Genomic DNA, 11,056 nt, shown 5'->3' with positions numbered 1-11,056 from the left:
ATGTATCTTTTAGCTTCATAATTTCAGTAATTACAACTGTGTCTTATACTATTTTATGCCTTATCTTAAAAGATAAAATTTTTGATAATTAATTAAATTAACTTTGACATTTTGCAATTATTGTTGGAAATAGCGATAATTAGATCATTGAATATTTGTAGGTTTCATTTCATTCACCTCGATTACTCTATTCTTTTTATTAACAATTTGTAGGCTTTCTCCACTTGCTAATTCTTCTAAAATTGAGGTTAAATATAAATAAGTGATAATTGAAATTCAGTACAAATACATGGTACTTGAAATTATGTGTACGACAATAAATGATAGTCGAAATCACGTCCATATATAAATGTAAACAATGATTGAAATTAAGAAATGAATTGTAAATGAAATTAAGTAAGTACGAATAATGCTTGAAGAAATGAGTAATAATTGAAATGAATATAGATAAATGGCATGAAAGAATTTGTGTAATGAGAAAATAAATTGTTGAAATTTCATGGTAATCTGAAGTTTTACCAATGTGTAATTGTTTTTGTAAACATACTGATTCGATTGCACTGATTTCTTGTTCAATCGATTCGATCAATTCAATCATTTTATCAAAATTACAAATTCTAAAGTGCAAATATAGTGATAAATGACAAAAATGAAAAAATGATTTTTCTGTTAATTGTATAATTATTATTGTTCAATAATTTCTCCTTTGCATGAAGAATTAATCTATTAATTAATGATAAAAATAAATTTTTGAAATTTCAAAATTTTAAATTAATCAGTTATTTCGTTTCATAGCAAAACCCTATGAGTATATATTTTGATTTCTTATACCTTTCAGTTTGTGATTGTGTACATTTCAACCATTGAATGATTGTATCATTGATGTTATCTTCTTTATTCACATTCTCATTATTATTCCGGAAAGTTTCTTCCGGAAAAGCATCAAAAACAAAAATTTTCTTTGATGTTGTTTTATAATATTTTTGCATATTTTCTCTCGAATTTTTTCTTTTTACAATATTTTTTGACCTGAAAAATTTCTGTTTTATTTTAAATTCATATTTGAATTTTTCATCTATCGTTTTTTTCAACACAAGTAAATTATTGAAAGTTTAATTTTTTTTATCATTTAATTTAATTACTATAGAAATATCACCGAAGAAGTGAAAAAGAAAGAAAAGAAAAAAGTTGCCATTTACAGTAGCAAATGATTTTGATATGATTTCACTAATTTTTTATCCTTAATTAGCATTAATTAGTATAAATTTAATTGATATTCAATCAATCAATGAGAGATTTTGGCATTGATTATCACTAACTCTGTGATAATTATTAAAAAATAATACACACTGATAAGGAATTATTCACATTTAATTAATAAATTTTAGCTATTTTAGTTATTTAAATATTTAATAATTGATTCATCTAACTGAATTTTCGTTGGGTTATAGTCATCAGTTTTCGATTTACTTCGAATTTGCTCATTTATTGATACTTTCGATGGTATTTGAGCTTTATCAAATGCAATTGATAATGGAATATGTGATAAGGCTATATTAATGATATTTTGGGGTAAAATATTAATCATTGTTGAAGATAATTTAGCTGAAAATTTTTAGTTTTTTAAAAAATAAATTTTGAAATTCCAATAAATTTTGTAAGTTTTTTTTTTCTTGCACTGAATTGATATCGATAACATTAAGTTTCTGCTTATTAATTCTCTATTAAAAATGAGTTTAAAATTAATTGATTGTAAATTTTTATTTTTATGAGGTAAAGCTAAAAGTAAAGACATACTCAAAAATATCAAAAATTATCGATTGACTTAAGAGAAAGTAATCAAAATGTAACGAACGGACAAGAAAATTTGCAATTACCATTCTTGTTTTTTTATTTTGTTATTCTAATTTTATTTTCTAAATTTAACTTTTTAATATTTTATGTGCATAATTTATTTTATTTAAACTTTTTCTTACTGTGATGCTTTGAGTAAAAGAAAATATGTATAGTAGTAGCTTACCGGACCTCTTTTCAATTATAACTTCATAAATTGCTGAAGGGACTGATTGCAATTTACAGTTTTTTGAAATCTTTTTAGGTGCACATTTTAATATTTTCAATTTTGTGTAATCCGCAATAAAACATTCCGGAAAATGCAATTGATAGCAGTTTGGTTCATTTTTTAGCAAACTGCTTTCATTTGAAATTTTCATTGCTTTTTCCGACTCTGTGATTAGATTTCTTATTTTCTTTTTTTAATTTTTTAAAAAGAAATATTTTTGGTAAGATTTTCATCTTGGTAAGATTATAATTTGCTAATGATTCTTAAGAAAAAAACTTATTAAAAAAATGTTTTTTTTTTTTTTTAAAAAATAACCTTGCAATTTAAAAGTTGAAATTATTTAATTAATTTTTGGATGTAATTAACAAAAATTTACTGATTGTTGGGTAATTTTTTGTTGATAAAGTGATATTATCGTTATCAAAAGATTCTTGACTGGAAACAGTTATATCAGCGAATGAGAGGATAGTAAGTTCTGAGCTTAAACTTGATGTTCCAATTGTACTTTTCATTTCAGACAAATTTGAATTTAAACTTAGCATATCGTTCAATTCACTGCAACAAATGCAATGACAGATATTAATTTTAATTTTAATATACTGTTAATCAATCAATGATATTTGTGATAGCGAATAATTTTAATGCATATATTTGATTAATGGAAGTATGCAAAGATAATAACAAAATTATTTTCTTGTTAATTTTGACTAAATTATTGATTATTAATTTTATGATCAATTAGCAATTATATTCAATTTGTATTCATTACAATTAGCTGCTACCATTTCAAATTTTGATTGTTTCTAAGTTAAAATAAGTTAGAATTACGAAAGATCTGAAAATTAAAATATTTTATAAACTGAAATTAAAAATATCAGTAGATGTACGTAAAGGACAGAAAATTGATAAAGATTTAACTAAATTACCAATTCATGACAGTTTTTGAGAATAACAACCTGTCAGTCTGATTTTAGAATATAAAATGATGACGGTATTTCATATTTAATTAAACTTTATCCAATATTTTTTTTCGAAATGATTTATTATTTATTTAAATTAAATTAAAGGTTTAATATCTTTAGCATTAATTAAAAAAAAAAAAAAAACGAAAAAAAAAAACATATAAGAATTAAATAAAGAACATTTAAAAAAGAAATGAACTTTTATTCTAGAAGGTATTTCGTTAAATAATAAAAATAATATTGGCTAATCTGTTGCGATCAATCAAATATTCCTATGATAAATTATAAGCACAAATTGTTCTTTATTTCGTTTTTTACATAAATTAAATAAATTAATAAAAAACATTCAAACAAATAGTATCGAACAAAAATATTTAAATTAAAATTTACTAATTATTCTATAAATCTTGAAGGACAAAATTAAGTGCTCTTGCATGAAATCTATTACCAACAATAGTACCACTATTACTGCGACGATATGTTGATGATAATTTCGATGGAAAATTTCGATGGCATAATAACTGGAAATAAAATTTAAGAAAAAAAGAAGTGATAAGAAATTAAGCAAAAAAGTTTTAATTTAGGAGAAAAAAGTAGCATTTAAAGTTTAAAAAATAAACGAAGGTATATATCTTATTATAAATTATAAAATATTTCACTGATAAATTACTGATAAAATTGATAAATTAAGCAATCAAAAAACATAAAAGTAGAAAAAGAAAGTTAAATTTTGAGCAGACAATTTTAAAAGAAAGAAAGTTACGATTTTTCTTCCTGCAAATTTACTCAAAAGTTGTTAGCTATTTAAATTCCAATTAATGCAAAAATTTTGATTTTTAGTAATTTGTTCAAATTTTTATTGTTTAATAATTTTTTAAATTAGATTATAATTGAAAAAGAAATATGATAATATTAATATTATGCATTTCTAATATGTTAAATGATAGGTAATAATTAGGATTGATAAGAAAAAAAATTCAAAAAAACCTTGGAAAAGAAATCATCGGAATGTATACTATGAGGACTAGTTGAGGACACCCCGGTAGCGGATCCTAATATTCGTTTTGGCTTTGGCTTTCTTTTCTTGGCTCTTTTATGACAACAAAATAATAATGTCACATTGGTAATATAACGACCAATCCACCGTAACTAAAAATGTAATGTTTTGACTAAGCAAATTTAAATTTGTTTTGAAAATTTTACAAAAAATCTATTGCAAAGAAATGCGATAAATAGGAGAGAGAGAGAGGGAAAGAGAGGGGGAGAAGGAAAGAAATGAAAAAGAAATGCTTAACAGTTTAAAATATATTCTATCATTAATTGCATCAAAAACAATTTAAAAATTTGATATTTCGTTTCTTTTTTATCATTTTTTAAATAAATTTTCAGCATAAATTCAAAATTACAATTTTATTCATTTTAAGCAATAAAAAAAAGAAAAAAAGATCACTGATATCTTAATGAAATATTTTCAGATTATGTAAATTAATTTTACCTTAGCACTTAATGTTGGTATCCTTAATATAACCAATAACGGATTGAAAAGTGGGTCAACAAATGCGGTAATTCTTGCTAATTGAAACCAACGAGCCCATTCCGTTGCATCTTCACGATTTTCCGCCCAGAAAACAGCTATTTCAACAAATGATTGACCAGCAATTGAGAAAAAATATGCGCAAATGGATAGGAGAAGTGTGTTAAAGAGCATTTCACGTCGACGTTGTGGTTTACATTCACTAAAAATATTTTTATTTAAAAAAAAAAAGGACAGTAAAAATAAAACAAGAAATAAAATTTTTATTGTTAATTGTAATATTAATTAAATTAAGAAATTTTTTTTCAATGAAGAAATTTTAAAAATCTAGCAATCTTTTTTTTTTTTTGAATTTACTTAAATTGATAGAATAATTCGATCAATGAAAATTAACGAAATTTATAAAATTCATCGAAAAAAAAAAATCATTATTCTAGTAAAAGGATTAAACAATCTAGCAATTTAATGTTAAATGAACCGTGTTTCTCCGCTTAATACGTTGTTTTGTCGACGTACGTTGCGATGATGGCAAACTGTCACAACAAATATTATCAATGCTATTATGAGGAAAGTTAACGTAAATAGTGTATGACCACGTAATAAATAAACGCCAAAATCGTAAAATGGTGAAATTCGATCACAAAGATCACCAAAAATATTGTAATCTGCTAACATCAAACTAAAATTAATGTTATACAATTCAAGAATTTATTTAATTTTGATAAACAAAAATTTATTTTATAATTCTCATTTGAGTTATTTTGATAAATTCAAAACAAATATTACCAATACTATTAATGAGTAAGTTATATTCTTTTTACAAATTATTATTATAAATGCAAAAGAATCAATTTAAATAAGAATTATCAAATAATTATTTTTTATGTTGATGGTCAATATTTTATTAATTAATTTCGCATAGATTTCAAATATTTTACATAACATAATGATAATGAATGAGTGATTTATATTAATTTCAAAAATTATTATTATTATTATTTCGATCCAATTATTCTAGCAACTATAAATTTCACTGTTTCATCCAAAAATTAAACCTTATTTCATTACACTGAACATCACGTCGACGTGTCTTCAACGTGTTGAACATTTGACCGATGAAATGAACTGCTGTAAGTTGCAGAGATGAAAATAACAGATGCGTGATGAATAAAAATATCCAAACAAGTGAAAAAATTGAAATTACACATTTCCGTGACAGTCGTATTGATTTACCGGCCATTGAACGATTAATAACAACCTAAATAGCATTCATTATTCTTATTTACTAATGTTATAATTATCGTGATTTCCATTTATTACTATCATAACAATCATGATTCTTATTTGTTAATGTCATAGTGATCGTGATTTTCATTCATTACTACCATAATAATCGTGAGTTCTACTTATTACTATCACGGTAGTGGTAGTTATGATATCTACTTATTATTATCGTAACAATCATGATTTCCGTTTATTACTATCACGGCAATCATGATTACTGCTTATTATTATCATAATAATCATGATTCTCATTTGTTACTATTACAATAGCCGCAATTCATATCCATTTCTATCGTAATAATCGTGATTTCTATTTAATACTATAAGAATCATGTTTTCTACTTATTATTTCATATTTTTTTACTGTACAATTGTTTATAATGCAAATTTTATAGTGGTATTATTGCTACATTACTGCATTTTTTGAAATGATATTGAAATGAAAAAAAAAAAAAAAATCTAATTCTTTATTATTTTTGACAACCATAATTACTGTTAATAGTGTTTTTTTGAATCTTTATATATATGTATATATATTTATTTTGATTAGTTTAGCAGTGTGAAATTCAAGAAGTATTTGAAATTAATTTGACAGTTTGATGCTTCTTTTTAAATTTAATTTAACAAAAATTAATCTAATCGTTATTTTTTCTTTTTCTTTTCTCACTACTGCAAAAAGCAAAATACTTACTAATACAAGAACAAGTAAATTAGTAAGGCCAAGAAGAGAACCATTTTGTGCCAATGAATAAAGCGTTTCTTGAATCATTTGTTGAATGAATTTATTTGTTTCAAATAAATTTGCATTTAATGCTTCAGTTATAACCAGTGATGCTGGAATTGTTCCATCAAAATCCTAAAAAAGAAAAAGGAAAAAGAAGAGAAAATCTAAATTATATAAATTAATCAAATAATTATAAATGAAACTACAAACACATTTTTGCTAAATTTCCACAATTGTTATAAATACTTCTTTTTGCTATTTTTTTTTTTTTTAAAGTTTAAAAGAATTTGCTGTAATCTTCTAAATAATATTTTGATTATGACATAATTATTATTTAGAGATGAATTTATAAAATTATTTTATTCTAAATACATTAAAATCGTTCTGTATTTTTCCTTATAACTTATTAAGTATAAATAATATTTTATATTTTTTGAATAGGAAAAATTAGTAGAAAAAACAAATTATGGCTAAAAAGAGATTTAAATAATAATTTAAATAAGTTCTTTCACTATTGAGCACTAATCTATTTTTATCGAATGCAAAATGTTACATAATATCGTTCTCTGACAATTTAGAAAAAAAAATATCTGACATATTTTCTTTTTTTTTTATTTAATGACAATTTTAATGCAAAAAATAAAAAATAATTTTTTTGGAAAACGAAGCAAATTTGTAATTAAATTATGCGAACCCTTGCAAATAAATTATTTGCAATTTTAAGTTGAAATAACAATAAACAATAACGAAAAAAAGAAAGAAATGAAATAATTTAAAAGAAATTGTAATGCTAATTATAACCAACAGTAATGATAACGCTAATAATTAATAATAATAATATTAATAATAGTAATTAATAGTAATAAAAGTAGTAGTTGATATTATTTATCGTTTTTATTCACTTATTTTTTCCATTATTCTCTATTTTAATTGTTTTTTCTTTCTTTTTTGTCTCTTGTTAAACAACAGAGAAACTATTTCCTTTTTTTTTTATTATTTTACTCATTTTGTTTTTCTAAAGTTTTTTAAAATATAATTAATTAATTAAAAAAGAAAACGATACCATATCACTTAGTGCTTTAGATGCTTTATCACTGACTGTTTGAGAAAGTAAGAAAACAAATGATATGATAAATAATGAATTGGAAAAAATGATATTAAATATGAATAGCACCATTGCTGTTGATAAATGTTTATATGATTTCCATAATAATAATAATAATATTATAGTAATAATTAGTACTAATAATAAAAGAAATGTTTCTGTATAAATACCAATTTCAGCAAATCGTGCAATTGTTCTGTAATAATTAAAAATTTCAATATATAAATTAAAAAAAGAAAAAAAAAATTAAATAATATTGTTATGGAAAATTTAAATTAATATTAGCAATAAAATTGTAATAAAATACTTTTTTTAATAAAACTTGAAATTTACCATTAAAAAAAATTCTTTCTTCTTCTGTTGAATTAACTAATACTTTTACTTTTTTTTAACAGAAAAATTTTTGTCATTGTTTTTGCTGTTAACCATAAAATAAATTATACGCTATCAAAAAAAAAAGAAATAAATAAAAAATAATTATTATTACTTTTCATGATTTCATATGAATTTTTAAATCATTTCAAATATCAATAAATAATTACCTAATTTCTGCATTTGTCTGTGCACTGACAAACAGATTTCCTTCATATGAACAATAATTGAATTTATCATTATCATTCTCGTTATTATCATAAATAAAACCATTTCTACTGCTATTATCAATACTGCTTTCCAAAATATATTGTTCCTCTTCTCGTTGTTGAATACACCTAATTTCATCATTCCACACATCTCTTTTGTTTTAAATCTTTAATTATTAATTTGCAAAAAGAAAAAAAGAAAAAAAAACACACTATTTTTAAATACTCAAAGATTATAATTTAAATTTATAAATTCCTTAGTTTCAAAATTGCATTTTCTTATAAAATTTTCACCTAGTAATTAATTTTGATTTACACATACATATACATTTTTTTTTCACATATTGTATGAAATTTTACAAAGGAAAGGATATAAAATTAATGCTAAACAATTCTAAATGAAATTTAACAATAAATAAAAAAAAAAAAAAAAAAGCAAATGGAATTTAAGGAAAAAGAAGAATAAAATTATTTCATTATAATTTTTGAAAATTTTTATATCAAATTTTATGCTAATGAATAATTTTTAAGTAGTTTAATAACTAATAAATGTTAACATGTTAGCTTTGTCCAGTTCACGTTGCAATTTAACAGCTGTAATGCTAAAAAGTTGAAGATGAAGGCGTGTTTTCAAAACAATCTCTAGCAATGGACTAGCACGATTAATTGTTGATATGAGATAATTGCTGAAAAGAATATTCATTTGATTAAAAATTGATAATAAATTATTTTTTAAAAAAATACTTTTTATATATTTTTTTTAAAGAATTTCATAAATAATATTTAGCATAGATTTTTTTTTTTTTTTTGCAGTTATTAATATCATATGATTAACTGTATCTTGAATAATTTGATTTTTATCAAATTATTTGACTAAAAGTAATATATAGAATTATTTGTAGTAGTTAATTTGATTAATTAGTAATTTTAACCTTAATAAATTCATAAAGTATATATCATTTGAGAGTGCTTCACCAAATGATGAATATTTTGGTAGCATATTAATGACAAAATCATGCAACGTATGACAATTTCTGGCAAACCGTTGAAAAAGCACATTCATTTTAATTAATCGCAACGTTGAATTTCCAGAACACATCTGAAATTTTTTTTTTTTTTTCAACGAAATATTTAAAATTAACTTTATTTGAATTATAAATGAATGAAGAAGAAAAAAACGAATTAAACAAAACAAAAAGACATTATTTTGAAATAAAAGAAAATTTTTAAAACAAAATTACTTTTTCAAGAAAAAAAAAATGAAAGAATGTTAAAATACTTTATTCAGAAGATATAGCTTATTATTTGGTTTGTCTGCAAGGCAACGTTGAAATAAATCGTTATTTGTGTTCTGTATTTGTTGACAGATGATTCTTCAAGTAATAAAATTTGTTAGATGAATTTTTCTTATCATTTGTTATCAATATTAAATATTAACTTTTACAAGCTTAGGTAAAACAAGCACTGATAAGAGATACCGATGATAATCAAGAGTGAGTAATAATTTAAAGCGTACATTAAGATATTAGAAAAAAGTCAAAAATAGTTATACCAGTCGCTTTCACATATTATCAAATGATAAATTATGACTTGTTATCAAATTTGATTGATAACTGATAATTCTTAAGGTCACTTGTTACCTGCGATCTGTATTGTTATCTTCGAAAAGAATTCGAAACAAATCTGCATATTTCATTAATCCATAAAGATTTATATCATTAATTTCTTGACATACCTGAAAATGAAGATGATAGCTATCAGATTAATTAAATTAATTCCAATATAATTTGATCATGAAAAAAATTTCATTTCTAATAACATTTTGAAAATTTTTTCGAAGTTTAAATTCAGGGCATTTGAAAAAATTGTGCTCAAATTTAATTTTTTTAAATTGATTGAAAATATTTTTTGTGAATTTATTATTGCTTTAAATAAAATTATTTCAAACTGTAATCTTTTAAACAAAAACTTAGACATTGTTGATATTTTATGAAAAATTTGTTTAAAATAAATTTAAAAGTTTAAAATATATAAAATATACTTTTCAAATTTAAAAGTTTAAGTAATGTTCAAGTTCTTTTTTTTTTTTAAATTTTTTTGATAACATCTTTTCAACTTCAAACTAACTAATCACTTATCTAATATTTACCAATGCAAAGGCAGCTCGTGTAATTAATACTTGAAATGTTCGATTATAATGAATTTCAGGTCTCTTCCAATTTAAAACGTGATTCACTTCACAGTATTGCAACGCCTGCATAAACCATACCAAAGAAATATGACGTGACGGTACGTAACGCTCAATTTCAGGTGAACATAACGCATCATGTTGAAATAAACGATAAAGCTATAATAAATTACTATAAGTGATTTAATTTTTATAATTCAAAATTTTGTCATATAATTGAAATAATTGAATTCACATTGCATTTAATTCATTCATTTTTTTTCACTAATTAAACTGTTATTTAATTAATTTACAGTAAAATTCATATCAGTTACACTATTTTCTTTTCGATATTTTAGAATTAAAACTTTTTTATTTTTGTTTTTTTTTTAGCTAATAAATTATTTACTTGTAATTCATATTTATCAATTGATAAAATACATACCAATGTTATCCCAGAACGATGCATAACTAATTGTCGATTATTTTGAGTGCATAATGCTGCTAACTTACTACGATTATCAAACGGTGATAACCATTTGAAGTTATCATCTGATGATAAATGATAAGCTATCGCATTGGAATACGAAAGTAGTTGTAATAGTAAGAAATGAATGAATGCATAATTGTATTTCAT

The 11,056-nt window shown here is 22.3% G+C and overlaps 2 protein-coding genes across 3 annotated transcripts; both read right to left on the bottom strand.

Annotated features, from left to right (window-relative positions):
• Positions 1 to 227: 227 nt before the first annotated feature.
• Positions 228 to 2,604, bottom strand: Bm1076 (Uncharacterized protein; the record flags this gene model as incomplete). The annotated part of the gene is made up of 6 exons (XM_043080060.1): positions 228 to 236; positions 548 to 617; positions 832 to 1,029; positions 1,431 to 1,605; positions 2,021 to 2,227; positions 2,439 to 2,604. 6 exons carry the CDS (start codon positions 2,602 to 2,604, stop codon positions 228 to 230), a joined length of 825 nt encoding a protein of 274 aa, XP_042935994.1.
• Positions 2,605 to 3,422: 818 nt separating this feature from the next.
• Bm5272 (Uncharacterized protein) lies at positions 3,423 to 11,056 on the bottom strand (the record flags this gene model as incomplete). 2 transcript variants are annotated; one of them, XM_043080058.1, is made up of 14 exons in its annotated part: positions 3,423 to 3,545; positions 4,012 to 4,173; positions 4,520 to 4,760; positions 5,037 to 5,237; positions 5,614 to 5,816; positions 6,534 to 6,698; positions 7,630 to 7,867; positions 8,214 to 8,381; positions 8,810 to 8,938; positions 9,185 to 9,351; positions 9,532 to 9,625; positions 9,893 to 9,987; positions 10,402 to 10,599; positions 10,865 to 11,056. In XM_043080058.1, 14 exons carry the CDS (start codon positions 11,054 to 11,056, stop codon positions 3,423 to 3,425), a joined length of 2,376 nt encoding a protein of 791 aa, XP_042935992.1. The 2 variants fall into 2 exon arrangements, with proteins under 2 accessions (XP_042935992.1, XP_042935993.1); XM_043080059.1 differs by having other exon boundaries at positions 10,865 to 10,888.

Source organism: Brugia malayi (assembly GCF_000002995.4).
Source record: "Brugia malayi strain FR3 genome assembly, contig: Bm_v4_Chr3_scaffold_001, whole genome shotgun sequence".
In the NCBI taxonomy this organism is placed as follows: domain Eukaryota; kingdom Metazoa; phylum Nematoda; class Chromadorea; order Rhabditida; family Onchocercidae; genus Brugia; species Brugia malayi.
This window is presented reverse-complemented; position numbering and strand designations above follow the sequence as displayed.